At 45.6% G+C, this 19,635-nt stretch overlaps 2 protein-coding genes across 7 annotated transcripts in view; one reads left to right on the forward strand and one right to left on the reverse strand.

The window, feature by feature from the left end:
• Positions 1–8,043: 8,043 nt before the first annotated feature.
• Positions 8,044–12,547, reverse strand: LOC113575708. 2 transcript variants are annotated; one of them, XM_027007358.2, is made up of 3 exons: positions 12,053–12,547; positions 10,505–11,025; positions 8,044–8,770 (listed from the first exon to the last, which is right to left on the reverse strand). In XM_027007358.2, the coding sequence occupies exons 1-3, from the start codon at positions 12,251–12,253 to the stop codon at positions 8,746–8,748; spliced, it is 747 nt and encodes a 248-aa protein (XP_026863159.2). In that variant the 5' UTR covers positions 12,254–12,547; the 3' UTR covers positions 8,044–8,745. The 2 variants fall into 2 exon arrangements, with proteins under 2 accessions (XP_026863159.2, XP_035376890.1); XM_035520997.1 differs by lacking the exon at positions 8,044–8,770 and having other exon boundaries at positions 10,107–11,025.
• A 782-nt stretch (positions 12,548–13,329) lies between these two features.
• Positions 13,330–19,635, forward strand: part of acsf3 (acyl-CoA synthetase family member 3) — a 30,531-nt gene continuing 24,225 nt past the window's right edge. For all 5 annotated transcript variants that reach the window (XM_035520994.1, XM_027007349.2, XM_027007351.2 and 2 more), the window contains exons 1-3: positions 13,330–13,379; positions 13,866–14,618; positions 16,584–16,739. In XM_035520994.1, the coding sequence (XP_035376887.1) occupies positions 13,917–14,618; positions 16,584–16,739 (858 nt within the window). In that variant the 5' untranslated portion in view covers positions 13,330–13,379; positions 13,866–13,916. The remainder of the gene's footprint in view (positions 13,380–13,865; positions 14,619–16,583; positions 16,740–19,635) is intronic.

The raw sequence follows: 19,635 nt of genomic DNA on the forward strand, positions 1-19,635 counted from the left end.
ACACACTCACACACACACTCACACACTCACTCACACACTCACTCACACACTCACTCACACTCACACACACACACACACACACACACACACACACATACATACACACACACATATACACACACACACTCACACACCCTCTCTCTCTCTCTCTCCCCTCCACAGGCTCTGCCTCTAATCAGAGTCCTTTGTTTATCCCTGAATGATGTCGCGTCATTATGCATTCTTGTCTCCTGGCTCAGATTATTTAATTGCGTATTCAAGAGTTCTATTTAGGAGACCCACTCCACTGATGCAGCCGCATAGTCACCCAGGAAAAGAGGCTTTTTTTCTCCCTGATTCGTCTCCTGCTTCTCTGCCAGCCTATTGGCAATTACTGTCAGCAGTCGCCAGCGAGTCAAAATGAGTGTGGGGAGTGCGAGACACTGGTGAGACACAAACGAGACTCCTGCTTCACTTCTGCTTTGTCATACTAAGGGACTCGCTGAGGAAATGTCATGTGCATATTATTTAAAAACAATGGCCCAGTGCATGTTTGTAACAGTAATATCACTGAACAATGCTATCACAATATTAGCGTTTTACCAGGCCACGTTAAAAATGATGGTTACATGTTGCATATAAAGCATTAATCGAGTGATATACTGTTGTTCTCATTTGGAGAAGTAACATGGGAAGAAAGTAATCTCACGTTTTTGTTGTCCACTCTTCCAGGAATGTATTACAGTGTAACACCTAAAGCAGGATATTATTACAAGCACTCAGCTTTCCAATCAATTCATTGGCACTTCATTACTGAGTTCCCCAGTGCGTTACTGGCAGCTTATCATGTGTTATCGCGTGTGTGTGTGTGTGTGTGTGTGTGTGTGTGTGTGTGTGTGTGTGTGTGTGTGTGTGTGTGTGTGTGTATGTGTGTATGTGTGTACGTGTGTGTGTGTACGTGTGCATGTATGTGTGTGTGTGTGTGTGTGTATGTGTGTGTGCGTGTGCGCGTGTGTGTGTGTGTGTGTGTGTATGTGTATGTGTGTGTGTGTGTGTGTGTGTGTCCTTGTTAGCACTAGGAGTGTGACTAAACTGAGCAGTGTGTGTTCCAGCTCCCACAGTCCCCACCCTGCAGCTGTCACTCAGCACATCACCCAGAGGCCAGGGGGAGACTACAGAGCTCAAGGAGTACTGATGAGGAACCCTGGATGGATACATCTCTGTCTGCTGCACTCTCTCTCTCTCTCTCTCTCTCTCTCATTTTTCCATTCTCCATCCATTTCCCTGTTCTCTTTGTCCAATCTCACACTGTCTTGATCTATCTTCCTCTCGCCCCCCCCCCCCCCCCCCCGTCTCATTCTCTTTCTATCTTTCTGTGACACACAAAGGGTGTCCTCATCATAAGCTGCAGTGGTAGTGGTGGGGGGGTTGACAGATGGCATATGGATGGATGTGTGGAGCAGAGGAAGAAGGGCTGCTCTGAAATGGGCCACGGGCCTGACCGGCCACGCAGGCAGGACTCCCATTAACTAGATCAATAGCTGAGAGGCCATGAGGAAGTTACTGCACAAGGCTCCTACTGCCTTCTGCAGCTAAGAGTCATGCACACACACACACACACACACACACGCACACGCGCACGCGCACGCACGTGCGTGTGCACACATGCCCACACGCAAGCGCACACGCACGCACACACACGCACACATGAGAGACAGAGTGAAAAATGTTGGGGAGTGCCAGTGGGCCATATATTTGGGGGTTAAATGAGGTGCATGTGCCATAAACATCATGTTGAGGCTAAATGCGGACCATTTAACCCCGACCTCCCGACCCCAACCGCACACGCTGGCCAGGCTGTCTGGGCTCCGCCTCCAGGCCACAGCGCTGCCTGAACAGAAGCGCCTCACACAGGCAGGTGCAGGGATCAACCCCCTCCCTGCTGCGAACAACTCAGAGTCACACTCATATTGGTAAGCAAAAAGAGTGTATGATTTGGTGTATGATTACAAAAGTGGAGATGTAAGATTCAGGTTATTGAGACTTCCTTCCTCATTCTTCAAACATGGGTGAAAGCTTCAACGTCATTTTTTTTCTTATTGACAAAAGCATCTTTTTTTGGACTAACTAAATCTTATTTTTAGCACATGTACTATAATGTGTGTCCTAACTTACAGATGTAGAAATATTCAAATACTACTGTATTTTTCTATTAGCCCTATTTATATTTAGCTCAAAATACAGACATTAACCAGCACGTAATAAACGGTCACTGCTGCACTTAAGTTGAATTAACATCTTTTTTTCTGTTTAAAACATATGTTGCTCTTATGTGTGTTAAACAAAATTCAACTTCAGCTTGTACTGGCGTGAAAACAATATTAGTAAGCTAACAGCACACCTCTAACTTTCAGTTACTCTCGTCATTCTCTCCCTGGTCACTCACTCACTCACTCATTCTCTTCCTCTCTCTCTCTCTGCCCCCCCGCACTCTCTCCTCCGTAAATCTGTGACCTCACGCCCTGTGCCTGGCCCCTGACACAGCACAGCTCTCTGCAGTATTCTTTTTGAACAGGCTCCAATAAATAAACAATTACGAGATGGGCCGGCTTATCAGCCTGAATGGCTTTGCAATGGCTAAGCGTTTCATTTAAGATTTCACAGTCCCTTGAAACACAGGACAGCAGGCCAAGCGAAACAGGCAGTCGCTTTCCCAGGCCCCCAGCCTGCTGTGTGGGAGCCAAGCGCAGGAAAACACACACACACACACACACACACAGCACGCGCACACACGCTCACTCTTAAAAATACACACACTTCATGTGGATTTTCCATTAAACTATGTATTATTGTAACACAACACAAACCTTAACCCCAACCTTATTGGAAACCTCAAAGCCTCAGTAAACTAAAAGGCAGTTTGTTATATTTAAAATAAGAGAAAAATTTTAAATATATGTAAATGAATATTTTCTCATGGAAACAAAATCAGGATCTCTCTCTCATTGTGAGATCACTATAGGAGTACTTGAATTGTACCTTGTTTGTATGTTGTACCTAGGCACAAAAGCGGGGCCCTACAACATAAACAATTTACACACAGCAGCTGTCCAGTTTCATCCTGTATTCAGTTTAATAGCACTTGTATATTACAGCCAGGGGAAATCTTTCATCTCCCACCAATCCTTAATGTCCACCATTGCTTGACCACACAATAAATTAAAATACATTTCAGTCTGTGGCCAACCATAGCCATTAAGTGTTAGTGACCACAGTTTTAAACAGTGCATTAATGGATGGGCACAGCACTGCCAGGCCTTAGCCTCACGTCCGCAGACCTGATCAATAGATCTCAGAGTGAGCGATGAGGCTACCAGGGCAGGCGGCCGATCTCTGACGTCTGGCCTGGTCCAGCACCACTCCATAACAGCTGCTTTAAAGAGACGGAGCCAAAACCTTTATGGACTACGCAGGTCGTGTTGCTGCACTATCTTCCCCCTGTTTGAAGAGTTTATATAGAACTCTTCAGGTATATGTTGGGAAAAGAAGAAGCAGGGGAAGCAGATCTATCTGAAGCGACACCACGGTGTTTGTTGTCAATGTCTACAGCAGCAGCATGTTAAACAAAGGCCAGAGGTAGTCCTTCAGAGCTCAGCAACGTATGTGCGCTCTGAAAAATGTTGCTCTCATTCTCATCTATTTGCTGCCATTATACGTGTTCTAAAGCCTAAAATGCCGACCCATGTTCAAATTCTTAACATTGCAATGCAGTAGTCAAGGACGGTTTCTGCTAGTGTTTAACTAGCTTCCTTCTTATATTGGAGAAAACAACATTTCTCTTTAAAGGAAAAAACACATCATTTACCAAGCTAAGAACAAATCTCGGAACATTCCACCTACATGGATGCCTTTTACATATTTGGTAAACCCCAGAACTCACTGAGCAAATGTTCTCCAGGAAAAACTAACAAACCCAAATGCTGGTGTATCATCGCTGTGTGCTTGTTGGAAAGACTCCAGAACGGTGTCCCCCACTAATTCATTTGTCTTGTCAGCTCTGTGCATAAGAATGTTGATGTTTGTAGGAAAATGTTCAGTCACTGTGTCCTAGTGTTTACAAAAGGAGACCCATCAGAGGAAGACTGAAACACATTCTAGAAAGCTCCAAATAGGGGTTGTCTGATTAAATGGAACTCAGATTACTGCAGGTGATATAGAATTATGCACATAATCATATTTACAACATTACAACCTGAATGCATGGGAGTGTGGACACAGCAAGTGCCTCACACAAAAGGTGAAACACCTCCTGTCTGTCTTTCTCTCTCAAACACACACACACACACACACACGCACACACACACACGCACACGCACGCGCACGCGCACGCACAGGCACACACGCATACATATAGTAACATAGCCCATCCCTTTGTGCTGGTAACTGTATTGTGCTGGGGGCCGTGTGACATCTGCCAACACCAAGTCCTTTGTCCCCTGCAATGACACACAAGCGCAGCCCAATCAAGCAGGCGTCTGCACCCAACCCCACTCCACACCCTCTAGGCAGATACAAGGCCATCGAATGCTCCCTTCTCATACTATAAATAGCATGAGGCCTGGACCTCATCACATTAATACTTAAAAACAGCGTTTAAATGTCTGCAGACCAAAAAGTATCTCCCCCCCCCCACAGACAGGCACACTATGCACAGGCAGCAGAGGCTGATATACTGCTAAACGGTTAAGTCAGAATAAGTCATTGATGAAAAGAAAGACACCGCAGTATTTATGAGTGTGTGTGTGTACTCACCGAACTGGGGGAAAGAGACCGAGAGCCCTCACAACATAAAATAATAATAAAAATAATAATAATCATCATCTTATTTCATATTGCACTTTTTATTTTAGTTCCAAAATCTTTAAACTAAAGACTAAAACATTTAATTTTATTATGGCAATAAATTCACAATACTACAAGGTAAAAAAATAACTAAAATAACTAAACTAAACTAAGCAAAGGACAGCCTAATCTGGATTTCATTTTCAATCCTAATATTCTCTACAACACTATTCCAGAGTTTAGAGCTTATTCCACCATCTGAGCGCAAACTACTTCAGAGAATTACCACTTGGCCAACTTCATCTGTATGAACAGAGTAAAAATGGAATGCTGGGACTCTCTCTCTCTCTCTCTCTCTGACTCGTTCTCTGACTCTTCTTTCTGACCCATGATTCATTATGGCCATAACTTCTTTTCTTTCATTCTGTTTCTTATTCTCTTTTCCTATTTTGTTCTGCTTATTCTCACAATTATACTGATGTTAACGGAAGGAAAATTATCCATCGAGGCAGCATTGCTGCAATGACCTGAAATAGAGAGAGAGAGAGAGCGAGTTTGTGCACGTTTGCATAAACATGACTTATCTGCCTCGTCATGGCAACCTTGTCAGGACGGATCTGCACATAAAACTCAGCTTCTCCGAGCCTGCCACTCCAGTGAGGAGAGCCCCGATGTTAACCTTTGACCCCCCAGCTGGTGCCCACGTGTCATGCAGCACTGAACAATCTCGTTAATGGGTAAACCCGGCCACCCCAAACCTCAGAGAAACCACTGACCTCATTACCAGGTCTCCATCAAAGTTCTGACCTAGGCCACTGCTGCTGGGCCTTTGCAAATATAGCGTCAAACAAAACTAACAAGCAAGCATGACAGTGAAAGATGAATTACAACCACTCCTGAGAATGAAACACTTGCTAACCAATTGGAACCAATTGGAAATGACAATTGGAACCAATTGGAAATGACAATGAAAAGCAAAGGCACTGTAAATTTTAATTCTGAGTACGGCCCACCCGTGGAGTACAACGTGGGTGGTTACAGTCCGTTTCCTCTGTAAAGGGGTTCTTAAAGCTCCACCAAACCCAGAGTGCAGAACAGATTTCTTGAACATTTGCAGGTGGGAACCTGTTTTAACACTGTGTCACTTTATATGACATTACTGTAAAGTAGTAAACCAAAACAAACAACAGGCATGTAACAACTGCTTTGGGGAACTGTGAGGCTCACAGACTGTCATGAAAGCCACAGAAAACAACAAATAACCTAATCTGCTATAATCTTTAAATCAAATATCAAACGCAATTCTAATGTGAAACTGGAGTCAAAATGTTACACCGATGGTCAACACTAAAGCAAACAGCGCAAGAGACGAGAACTCATAGCACGTGATCACTGCATCCGCTGCATTCTAATTTAAGCGCACTGATGGAATAGCTATTATCTTGTCACTGAGAGAGCTTCTCTTTAATCTGTTCACAAACTTCAAGGCTTAAGAACCGGAGCTAATTAACCGCACGCCAAAACAGGGAATACATTTCGATATTGATTCGTATCGCAGCGCCTGTCTTCCCGGTGCGCTGTGCACCCGGGCGCGTATGATTATGAATATTTCAGAGGCGCATTTAACGTGGAGAAGACGTGCGGCAGCAGAGAGCAGCACGCGCGCCTAATGACCCTGGCCGCTTCCAGAAAAGCGCCCTCGGATCTTAAAGAAAGTCAATAGTGCAGGAGCGCAGTCAGCAGCATTAGGGCTCGCGAAGATGCTGCCAGAATGCGCGCGGGCGCGCGCGCGCGAGAGAGAGAGAGAGAGAGAGAGAGAGAGAGAGAGAGGAATAACACGCGTGCCTAACAATCCTTCCTGCGATTTAGCGAGCCGCTGAGACACTCTGCTTGAAATGCAAAGTGGTGAACACACGCAAGATGAATTCTATACACGAATCTCCACATTCCCTTTTACGTACAGCCCCTCGGGCTACGTCACCTTCTTTTTAGGTTTTGTGCATATGTACAATATTGTGCAAATGTCTTAGGCCAGATTTGTTGTTTTAGCAATGGTATGACAATATACAATTATTTCTCAATCTCTATATTAGAATACAACCAGAAAATACAGGAAATTTGTATGCAGTAATAAATCAAATAAAGCAGCTTCTATAGGCTACAGTGGTAAATACTGAGCATGACCTCCCTTTAGCACTAGGACTATCCTGGCTCTCTGAAACCGGAATGGAATGGAACTTGAAGATGACTCAGAAAACCGCAAAGGAGTTCTTACTCCTTATGTGCTTAGTGCCAAGGGAGGTCACTGACTTTTGCCTGTAGAAACCATTTTGCTCTGAAATGTTTTTTATTTGTGAACATATTTCCTGTATTTTCTGTTTGTATCTTAATAAAGAGACATAATTACTTAATAAAGAGACTTAATAAAGAGCAATAATTATATATGTTCATTATACCAATTTAATGTAATGGTGGCCTAAGATTAAGCTGTTTTATCTGATTTTTTTTTCTTTTTTTTTTAAATACCGCATATACGAAGCCTCAACAGACTTGGGCAGTGGAACTGGTATGAGAGCCTCTGCAGCGTGGTACAGTGTATTTATGAGACATAAGGGCGATACTGCAGGTCTCAGTGTAGCCTCATTTTCAGTGATAGATAGAACCAGTAACTTGTGTGCACACACACACACACACACACACACACACACACATGCACAAACACACTTGTGCATACACACAGATACACACAGTTCTATGAACTAAGCAAAAAGACACACATGCTACTGGATCAGGGTCACAGAGGGGCAATGATACAGATTGTTACTGAAAGAAAAGTTCGACGAGCTTAAAGCCACAAAGCATACAAAAGCTGTCTCAGAAATAAAGCTCTCTCTCTCTCTCTCTCTCTCTCTCACACACACACACACATCATCCCTCTTTCTTCCTTCTTCTCCCTCCATCTCTCTCCCTCTCTCCCCTCCACCCCGGTCATCAGCGCCTTCCCCTCTGCCACATGCAGGCAGTGTCTCTTTTCTGCAGCAGGGCTGGGCCTCTCTCCCAGAGAGCCTAGACAGCATATGGTGCTGTCTATCTGTGAACACAGCACCAGAACAGCGTGACAGTCTCAGTCTCAAAGAAAGAAAGAGAGAGAGAGAGAGAGAGAGAGAGAGAGAGAGAGAAGCAGCTTGAGATGAGGAAGAGCAAGAGATGGGGGGGGGGGAAGCCCGACAAATACCGAGCCAGGAAAAAGAAAGGAAAGGATGTAAGACGAGAGGGATGGATGGATGAATAAATGGAGGAATAGAAGCAGAAGGAGGGCAAGAGTGCCAAAGAGGAAGGACTCAGCTACCCATTCAAATCCCAGCCATGTCACCACCGCAGGCTCCGCCCTGATGGGGTCGGTGGGGTGACGTGGGTCAGTGGGTGGTGCTTTACCACACACCATTATAAGGATCCTGATCTGGGAGCACGGTGGAAGAGCAGACAGAATCCCACGTGGAAAACTCAGGGGAGTCCAGGCACAGCGGGAGAAAGGGGGCAGTGAGGGACTGTGTGTTCGTCAAGGTTGAGTTAAAGTTCCCAAAACCACAATGGGGTTTAACAAATAGATATGACTTTACTTAAAGGTAAAAACATTCGGGTAGATGTTTTATTTTTATAATAACGAAAATGTTTTTACAATACACTCCCGACACTCCCAAATCTGTTCTAAAGACTTGATGAAAAGAATACAAGCATTCTATCTGGAACCCACTCCATAATGCTCCATCATAAGTGCACAAAAGGGTTAACTCAAAATTAAATAAGCAAACTATGAAGACATTCCAGCCAGAGACGAGGCAGGCCGGCTTTCCTGTCTGGACGCAGGGGCTATGGTTCTGGAGCAAACCACTCTGGCTGGGAGTCGCAGTCTCACCTCCTTGGTCATTTCCACAGCCTTGAGGAAGCACTGTGAGGGAACGGAGGGGGATCAATAACTCATTAGAGGAAGACCATGAGTCTATATGACTGAAAACTCAAGCGGGCGGAGCGAACAGACACCAGTGGCAGCGGGTCTGGCAAAGAGACAGGGGGACAGGGGAGCCCTCCTTGGCATGGCATGTTCCCCAGCCTGATCGAAACCAGCTTTCAGAGAGCTTCTAATGGGTGAGAGGAGCTTTACTGGAAGCCATTGGAAAGTTGCTATGTGCCCAAAAACTGACCCCCTGGTCCTAACCCGGCCCAAATCTGCCAATCATTCTTCACAGTTAACACGTCAGAGTGCATGCTCTTATCCTATCAATCACACCGCCGGCTGGGTTGGAACCCTGTGATGTTGCCTAATCACAGCCTGCTGACTGTGAATCATGACCGATTGGGGGCCCGGCTGTGTCTGGCTGAGTGCCAGCATGGTACCGTGTGTGTATCTCACACACCGTGGTCCCTGCAGGCATGAGGCTCATGCACTGATACCCTCCGCATGGCTGCCCGCCTGGGGCAGAGCCGTCTGGGCAGCTGCTAGCGTAGCCGCTAGGCACACTGAGCAAATGTCTGGCCCGGCCATGACTCAGGCTGTAATCATGGAAATGAGGGATGTTTTTCTTGGGGGGTGGGGGTGGGGGGGGGGGGGGGGGTTGAAGGCATTTTAAGCCTACTGGGCATTTCAGATCCTTTGGCACTAAAAGGCAACTTTTCATGACTGTATGTTTGGAAGTTGCATTCGAGCAGAGGCCAGAGTAAACACCCCCAGAACTGCAGGTCATTTGAGGGGAAAAAAGCATTAGGAAGTGTTCTCTCAGCAGCAACCATACACAACTAGTAACACATCATTTGTGTTTCTTTGTGTTCCTTCTTTCAAAGCATACGCGTCCACACGCGCGCACACACACACACACACACACACACAAAACCTCTCCACATGCTACACAAAGGAAAGCCCTTGTAGCCCTGGCAGAGGGGCATGTTCTCCTCCAGAGCCTCCATCGTGTGGGGTCTGAAGGGCCAGTGTGGATGACATATGCTGGTGAGGAGCTGCAGCTCGCCAGCCTGTTCCAGTGTCAGAGCAGAGGCGTGTGTCTCCTTGTTCCATGTCAACACCATCGCATACTCCCTCACCCCCGCACATATGCTCCACACACAGAGCAGTTGGACGTGACCATGGGCTAAAGTGGGTCACCTGCCACAGATAGAGCCAAAGGCCAGTGGGTCACCAAGAACACACACACACACACACACACACACACACATATGCACATGCACGCACACGCGCGCACACACACGCGCACACACACACGCGCGCACACACACGCGCGCACACACACGCGCGCACACACACACACACAAAACTGCCAGGCAGAAGTCTCTTAAATCTTAAGATACAAATGAAAGTATTAAAACCAAAACAAAATCCAATCTGGGTTGTAGAGAATCTGAGACCAGGCTTCTGGATGAAACAGATGTCTGGACCACAATAACACCAGCACATTCTTCTGTCAGATGGTTGCAGTGGTAGCCGTGCAGTTGTTCCGCTTTGACATGAGCAAACCAGTTCACTGGCTTGTAGAGGACACAGCACACAAGGCTTTATTCAAACCTTCTGAGGCATACTGTTGCTTCCTGAGGTTTTGCAACTTTTCACAACTTTTAAAGAATGCTTACAAAGAGCTGAAGTACCACATCCAAAGAGCGAGGACTTTGGACACACCTCAGAAGAATGAGGACCTTGGACACACCCCGGAAGAGCAAGGACCTTGGACACACCCCAGTAGAGCGAGGACCTTGGACACACCCCAGTAGAGCGAGGACCTTGGACACACCCCAGTAGAGCGAGGACCTTGGACACACCCCAGTAGAGCTAGGACCTCGGACACACCCCAGTAGAGCGAGGACCTCGGACACACCCCAGTAGAGCGAGGACCTCGGACACACCCCAGTAGAGCGAGGACCTCGGACACACCCCAGTAGAGCGAGGACCTCGGACACACCCCAGTAGACCGAAGACCTAGGAAACACCCCAGTAGACCGAAGACCTTGGACACATCCCAGAAGAGCGAGGACCTTGGACACATCCCAGAAGAGCAAGGACCTTGGACACACCGCAGAAGAGCAAGGACCTTGGACACACCGCAGAAGAGCAAGGACCTTGGACACACCGCAGAAGAGCGAGGACCTTGGACACACCGCAGAAGAGCGAGGACCTTGGACACACCTCAGAAGAGTGAGGACCTTGGACAGAAATCAGAAGCAGTAGCACGTGCAAGGTAAAAAGAACTGGGAATATTCTGGAAAAGAAAGGTGTGTACATCATGTTGGACATTTTAAATATCAGACTACCCCACCCATACTTTTTTTTCCATAGATGGAAAACACCATTCATTATTGATGCATGACATAGCATCCCAGAAAAAGCTCTGTATTTTAACCAAAGGATGTCAACTATGAAATAACCACAGTTCCATAGAGTCCAGAAGCACTAAGGAAGCCATGATCCTTAAAGAGGATATCTCCACAAATCATACATCACAGGCCATGCCCTCTAAAACTGAGATTTGCCCATTGTGAACTCCAAAGGTTTCAGAGGAGGTTTATAGAATTTTGAGCAAACTGCATTTCAAAAATCCCATTGTCTGTTAGCCCCTTGGCTGAAGAATCTTGCACCCTAAAAAAGACCATATCTCCCATAGAGATCACGCTCCCGGAGAGATGTCGTGTTGGCCCGGCTGCAGCAACGTCCCTCTTCCTGTTCGGTCGTGTGTGACTGTGTGTGGCCTGAGCGAGTGGTGTGCGTTTACACGGCTGCATATCTTGGAAAGAACTCAAGTTCGCAGCTGCAGTGCCAAATAACTCAGGCCCCCCTTCGCTTGCCCACGAGGAGCCACAGGTAGTTGATGAAGTGGCAGTGCCAAGCGTCCCAACTGGCGAAGACAATGCGCAGCTGCCGGGAGTCAGCCTGGCCAGATGCCGCTGCCGCCGTGCCATGTGTTCCGAGCGGGAGGTGGGGGAGTTGGGGGGTGGGCGGGAGCTTGCCAAGACGTTCTCATCTGGTGCCAACCCAGCTTTCTGGCACTCCCCCCAATTTCTGCATCCTGCTCACTCTCCTGGTATCTGAAAAGAGGTGGTTCCCATGCCTCTCTCTCTCTCTCTCTCTCTCTCTCTCTCTTTCTCTCTCTCTCTCTCTCACTCACTTTGATGTTTCTCTCAGAATCCTGTGCCAGGCATACAGAAAGTTGGCGCCCACTGCCGGACATTTTACCTGCCAGCACGCGGAATCCAGAAAAATCGTCCTGGCTTGGCGCCTCGAAGCCCTGGAGTGGCGCGGAGCTGAGCGGAGTTGAGCGGAGGATCTGCACCGGAGTGTCGATGCTTGGGCTTGGCGCCCTCCTGTCCCATGGACACCTCGATCGGCGTTCCTTATTGTATTCCCACATTTACCTGAGCCTTGTGCCAAAAACATGGCTGAACCTGGAGACTACAAAACGCTAACTGTGTCATGCAGGGCAGCTGGGATCGGCTTCCAAGCAATCCTAGAGAAGAGCAAAAACATCCACAGACCGTATCTTCTTATGCACCCAAAATCGCAACCACCTGCTTTAAAATGCAGAGCAAAAATGCAACATTCCACCGAGCTTTTCCACCTTCTGTAGGGCGCCGTGTATTCCGGCACCTTCTTTTTGTGTGCGAAAGAAAGCGCTGACGATACTACTCCTCAAACTGGAGGGGAGATTCTGAGAGAAAGTGCGCAGTTCACAGGAACATGCCATCCTCGTTTGTGGCGGAGGGGTTTTAGGGAAGGGAAAACTTTTTGAACGGGTGCCATCTCTGAGCGGCCCTTATCTGAGGCCCGCGAGTGCCAGCTGGTGGCTGAGTGTGCCCACGCTGTGAGGCAACGCCAAAGCCAATGGGCGTTTGCGCAGCCTGCCTAACAACAGCCTAATGGCATAACACATGTTTAGGTGTTGTTACACCGATCCGAATAGGATGCCGTCTGTTCTGCCAGTCCGCTTCCTCTCGCCATCTTTGTTTTCAGACAAGGTGCCATTGCTGAATGGTAAAACAAAGTAGTTTGGACTTTATTGCAAAGAGTTTTAGTCATTAAACGTTGTCTGTTAAACCAGTTTGTGTTCCTTTCCACTTCAGTCATGTTGGTTGGTATATTTATACATTTAGTTTTCTTTAGATGGATAGTTAATTAGTTTGTTATTAAGTTTTGTAATGGTAACTCAGCAAACTTTATTATGGGTAAGTCTGTAAGCTTTGAAGGCTTGACAGATCTAAAATGCCAAAAGCATCTTTGTGGATATGTGTGCCCATTAGTTTTCTAAGTAATAAAGAGTTAATTGAGACCAGATACTTCAGTTATATTAAGTACATGCAAAAGTACCGACCGTATTGAGCCCGCGATGGTATTCTATGACTTGGTGATTGATTAAAGAATGTGTTTTAATAATTTCCAACTGCTACATACAACGCATTTTTAAACCAATCCATGATACCAATTATCACTCATGCGAATGTTCCGGTAGGGGTTGGTTTCTACCCGGAACATTAAGGCGTCGTACTCCGTCGACAATGACTTTTAGGTAAGTGGATAATATCTGTCGTTTCGCAAATACTAAATTCTCACCTAAATTTTGCATTTTTATTTTGAAATGCGTCTGCTGTTTAAAATAAAATATTTTTGTAAATATAGTAATAAACGTAGTATTTGTTAGAATAATCCCTGTTGTGTTACTGCTATTCGGCATCGTGTTTACTTCCTCTCGATCGTTCTTATACATGTTTTTATGTGATTGCATCAACTTTTACAACTAACAACTAACAACTAGCGTCAATTAACAACTTGCGTTTATGCAAAAAAAAAGACGCTGTTGGACATTGTTGAGTAACGTTAGTCGCTGTCGTAGAAACGTCTGCTCACACACTTCTTCTACTAGGCTCAGGATATTAACAATATCTCAAACTGTATTTTAGCCAGTCATTTTAAACTGTTGACTCACTTTCTTCCCTTGAATTATTGCCCCGTGTCACTGTTTAATATTACTATCTTTTTACATTCCCTTGTTCAGCCTCTCGGACAGTTGAAGGTGGCCTTCAGATTGTCGCTGCAATCTCCCGTCATGCTGGTTGCTTATATGTGTGCGGTGAGGAGATCCTCACAGAACTGTTTAAACTACCAGGCTGGTAGAGCCTCCCTTCAGCGTCTTCTGGGAAATATATTCCGAAGGCCCTTGACGTCCTCTGACGTCAGACTGCCTGTAGCGGGCGAGAGGGTCACTCCTGTTTTTTTCAAAGCCCCAGCCTACGGAGAAAAGGTGGCCATTATAGACCATAGCGGAAGACACAGCTACAGCTCCCTTTACAATAGCAGCAGAGGCTTAGCAGGGCGAATCAGCCAATCACTCGCATGTCACTCACGAGACCTGCAGGGTGCACGCGTTTCCTTCCTGTGCGCCAATGACGCTTCATACACGGTGGCTCAGTGGGCAACTTGGATGTGTGGGGGCACAGCCGTGCCCCTCTACACGAAGCTCCCTCCGGCCGAGCTCGAGTACGTCATCTCCGATTCCCAGAGTTCCTTGCTGCTGGCTGGGCAGCCATACATCAACACTCTGGAGCCCCTGGCCCAGAAACTGGGACTGCCCTGTGTGGAACTCCCCGCTGTCTCCTGCCTGGACAGCTTGTATACGCCAGAGCTGCATGACCAGCCCGTGGAGACCCTGTCTGGTTGGGGTGAGAGGCCGGCGATGATCGTCTATACCAGCGGCACAACAGGGCGACCGAAAGGAGTCCTTCACACGCACAGCAGCCTGCAGGCCATGGTAAATAATGAACCGGAAACTCTGCATGCAATTCGTTCTCAGAAATAGTTCAAGGTCTTCAGCTATTCTTGTGACCGTATTCCAAGGATGCGCAGTGTGAATCATCTCTCTAGTAGGTTACCGTTATGTTTCTCATGTAGGTAACCTTATTTGACGTTAGTTAATTGCCTGCTCACTGGCGTATAGCATTGGATCTAAAAGCATGTTTTTCTTTTTTTTAATAAACATCAATGAGCCATATTTTTTAAGCTCTTCAGTATTTAACTCTTCTGTGATTTAATTTCATATGATGATTTCAAAGTTATTCTTTTAAATACCCTTCTACAAATTTTAACCAGCTGAATGGAATATTGGCAACTATACTGGTGCTTGGAACAGTGAAAATGAGATGTGCTTTCCCCACTGTGTCGCCGTAATGGTGCACGGTTCATCACTTTTGATATCACTTTTGATATCACTTTTGTCTCACAGTTTCACATACATCCTTCCAGTTCTCCAGTGACCCGGACATGTAAAGAACGCGTGATAATGAGGGATGCTAATGCTGCAAACATCGTCACTTCCATGGCACACTTTTTGTTTCCATGTAATTGCTATGTGCAGTTTGACTGCAGAAGCAGCATCCCATCCAGTAACTGGGGGTGAAATGACTGCTAGCTGTTCTCTGCACTGATGGAGGGCACGTCATCCTGCCATTTACTGTTTGTTCCGCACGAGCTGTTCAGATCGCCACTCAAACTATTTCATTTGCACAGGACACTCCAGGCACTGTGGGATTTTTATTTAGCAAATGTTTGACCGGTATTGACCAGCATGTCTGATAGAGTAGCAAACTGGATCGCTCTCAATTAAGACTGCAGTGCTACTGCATTATTTTTATATATATATATGCTGATCAATTTTTTTATATATATATATATAATATATATATATAATTATTAGATGTCAAGAATTTACAATTGTAATTTTGTCATGCAACAACTGTAAAAAATTTTACATACCTGTTTAATAATTTTTCAAATTTGTTTTTAGAAAAATCATTTAACTAACATGGTCTGAATGTGAGCATGATTCATAACTTGACCCTGTATTTGAAAAACGTTGGGTTTTCACCTGGAGGGAGACTGATCACCCGAACATGTCAGTATCTTTATGACATCCAAACAATAATGTGTTCCACAGCGCACGCCCTCTATGTTAACACTGCTATGACCTTAAATACCACAACTCGGTTTCTGTTCTCGTTTACCTGCTCGGACCCGCGTGTTTCTCTAGCACAGAGGAGCTGCTCTCTCACACTAGGCCCACTTTGCAGTCTGGGGTGTCTGGTGGTTCCTGATTGTTGGCAGCAGCTCGTCAGTCCAGGAGCATGTGATGGGTGTGCAGGCCACGACGGGCCCACCAGTCACACTAACCTACTTTTCACCATAGACGCCTTTGCTGTCTCCTGTTGTTGCGGGTTTAATGGCTTTTACTAGATGATTGATGTTGAATGGAAATATTCGCTGGGCCTAACTGCGCTTGCTTGGCCTGTGAGACATGTACATCATGCACTCCCTTTGTCTCCAAATACATTTACCGCGCGTCAGGAGTTGACCTAGTCTCTTATTAAAGGCTCTTATAGTGCAATATCAGCAATCCCAGATCATGATTTTCAGTGCTTTTCCAGCTTTCTCTCTGACTCTACCTCTTTCAGTCTTTCCTTCTCTAGCTGCTTATTGTTTCAGTTTGGTTCGCAAGGAACTTTAATTACATTAAAAATGGTCAAAACACAGTATTATTCATTTATTTATTTATAAACAAATCAAAGGGAAAAAAGTATTGAGTGCAGGAAATAGAAAGAATGCAGTCAAGACTGTTGGAAGGGAATGCAGCCTCCTGCGGATCTCTGTTACAGGCAAAGCACATGTCAAGGGAGGCTTAAATATGCATAAAGGATGTTTCTAATATCCCTCTCTCTCTCAGATCCGGGGCTTGGTGAGTGAGTGGGCATGGAACAGAGAAGACGTCATTCTTCACACTCTACCCCTCCACCACGTGCATGGCATCGTGAACAAGCTCCTGTGCTCCCTCTGGGTGGGGGCCACCTGTACCATGTTGCCCGAGTTCAGTCCTCAGAAGGTACCATACACCCTGCCAGACCTGGCGCCCCTGTCTCATATATAGTCATAACCGACTTTCATATAACAGTAATAATATCTATTCAAACATGCTGTATATACAAACCCTGTCAAAAACTTTGAGCATACCTCAATAATTTTACCTTAAAAATCCCCCCCCCCCCCCACCATGTGTGTGTGTGTGGGGGGGGGGTATGAGTGTATGCCTGCATGCCCAGTGATGGATGGCACTTTGTCCTGGTTGTTGTCCTCTCTCCACTTCCTGTGCTCAGTGCAGAACCCCTGGGGCTGTGGTTGCATTGTGTGCAGTTGGCTGCCACTTCTCACTGGTGTGTTGACTGGACGTAAAAGCAATGTGCTGGGTGCTGATTGTAATGCGTCCTTGAGCACTGAGAAAGGCGCTGTATAAGTGCTACTTCATTCATAACTTCCACATTGTTTATTTTTACTACCTTACAGCGAAACACAATAAAACTAACAAATAACATATGGAATTAGGCTAGTAAAATATTTAATAACTTTAAACTACCCTATACTTCAGATTTTTTTTTAAGTAGCCATTCGTTGCATTGATGGCAAGTTTGCTCACGCTTGGTTCTCAGCCATCTTCATGAGGTAGCCATTTGGCATGCTTCTCTAGCAATACTACATGAAGACCGTTCACATAAGTATTCAGGTCCTGCACCTTTGGCAGCATTGACAGCCTCATGGCTGTCTTCTTGGGAGTGATCCTACAAGTTTGGCACACCTCTCTGTTGGAAGTTTTTCCCATTCTGTCTTGGCAAAGTCATTCATGCACAGCCAGGTTTGATGGAGAGTATCGATGCACAGCCACTTTCTGTTCTCTCCAGAGATGCTCGCTTTGGTTCAGGTCCCGACTTGGCCATGCCAGGATTTTGACAGTTTTCCTGAAGCCACTCGTGTACTTTCTTGGTGGTATGCTTTGGGTTGTAAACCTTTACTCCAACCTGAAGCTTGGGCACTCTGGAAATGGTTTTCACCCAGGATTGCTCTGTATGTTCCAGCATCCATCCATCCCTGGCTTCTTCCATACAAGTCACTGGGAATTATGGTTAATTCCCAATAGTTAACCAATAGTTAAATATTTGTTTCATCAAATCAGATCTTGCTGCCCTTGGCCTGAGAGTTGTTCGGGTGCCATTTGACAAACTCCACATGGGCTGTGACATTCCTTTAGTGAGGAATGGATTCCCTGTGTCCACTCCCATAAAGGCCTGATATGTGCAGTGCTGCATTGTAATCCTTCTGGAAGGTTCTCCCATCTCCACAAAGGAACTCTGGACCTCATTTCATCATGTCCATTGGGTTTTTGGTTTTGTGTCTGACCAAGGCCCTCCAACCCCCATTACTTAGTTTGGCTGGAGGGCCAGATCTAAGAAGACCTGTTACCTTTGAGAATAATGGATATTACCACACTGTTGGGCACTTTCAAAATTGCAGAAATTCTGTCCTCACACAGATCTGTGTCTTGACACAGTTCTGTTTTGCAGGTCTACAGACAGTTCTCTGAACCTTTTGGCTTGGTTTTCACTTTGATGTATACTGTCCAACCAACTCCGTTGGATTCTGAGGAAGATATGGACGCATTTCCAGGCACTACTGATAGATGTAGTATGGACCAGAACACATCTCATAACAAAGGATCTGCTTATGTAAATGCAATATTTCCAGCTTTTATTTTTAAGAAATTTACAAAACACCTAAAACCACAATTTTTACTTTCTCATTGTTGAGTAAAAAGAAGAAAATGGATTTTAAACTGAGTTGTCTGAAAACTTTTTGTATGCACCTTTTCTTAGATTAAAAAAAAATTGATTAGAATATTTTCTTGTTCTAAAGGCTTAGATCAAAGTGTTTATGGAGTACTTGTATTCAGTCAAGTATGTCCAAACATGGTTCTGTACACTTTGTATTACTGTCTGTAAGCAATCGGAGTCCTTCAGCTAGCAGTGTTTTAGCTGTTCCTAATTGACATATTAAGGAATTAAATTGATTGATAGATTTGTTTATTTCTTTATTTTTACGTGTGGTTTCAGTCATTTATTTCAATCATTTCAATTTCAAACATTTAATGTGTCTTAGCTGTTTGGCATCCTACCTACACAGCCTGTGTAACAGCTTCTGTTACAGGCTCTGTTAGGCTCCTGTTAAAATACAGTACAGCAGGGACTCTCTGTCTCTGTGTGTGTGTGTGTGTGTGTGTGTGTGTGTGTGTGTGTGTGTGTTTGTGAAGCAGGCAGGGTGTTCAGCCTTATCGGGAAGTTGTCAGAAGGCCTCACTAATTGTAGCCACGCCGCTGTGCTGCCACAGCTATATGCGTCAGTGCCAGCGGTCAGGAGCTGACAGGCCGAGGTGTGTGTGTGTGTGTGTGTGTGTGTGTGTGTGTGTGTGTGTGTGTGTGTGTGTGTGTGTGTGTGTGTGTGTGTGTGTGTGTGTGTGTGTGAGAGAGAGAGGGAGAGAGAGAGAGACTAGACTGTCATGCTAAGTGTTAGAGTCTGTGTGATGGATTGCCTTGTGTGGTTTAGTATCTGACCACAGCAGCCTTCGGTAAGGGTCTCAGAAGCGGATCAATCGATGGGCTGACAGTGAAGAATGATGCCACTGCTCTGTAAAAGCAGGGGGTCATCGCGCGTGGACGGGACCGTCGGGACTTCCGGTCCTACCGCTTTCAATAGGAGACAAGGTGCTGACTGACATGGAAAAAATGACAAGGAGCAAAAAGATCAGCTTCACAACAGCAAGAAACATATATTTTATTTTCTGTTGTGACCTTGGATGCTTGGTTTTTAAAAAAAAAAAGAAATCAATGTGCTTTTCTGTATTTGCTCTCTCTGGCTTTATCATTTAAACATGGGCGTCAGGATTTTTCATGATGC

Source organism: Electrophorus electricus, chromosome 21, assembly GCF_013358815.1.
Source record: "Electrophorus electricus isolate fEleEle1 chromosome 21, fEleEle1.pri, whole genome shotgun sequence".
NCBI classification, from domain to species: Eukaryota; Metazoa; Chordata; class Actinopteri; order Gymnotiformes; family Gymnotidae; genus Electrophorus; species Electrophorus electricus.

What these genes read in the sequence shown, in the direction of transcription:
- LOC113575708 (XM_035520997.1), bottom strand. Translation starts at nt 12,253, where the DNA reads ATGTTTTTGGCACAAGGCTCAGGTAAATGTGGGAATACAATAAGGAAC. An exon ending in TGGATTCCGCGTGCTGGCAG is followed by an intron (nt 11,026 to 12,052) that starts GTAAAATGTCCG and finishes TTTCTGTCCAAG; the next exon opens with GTCCTCACTCTTCTGAGGTG.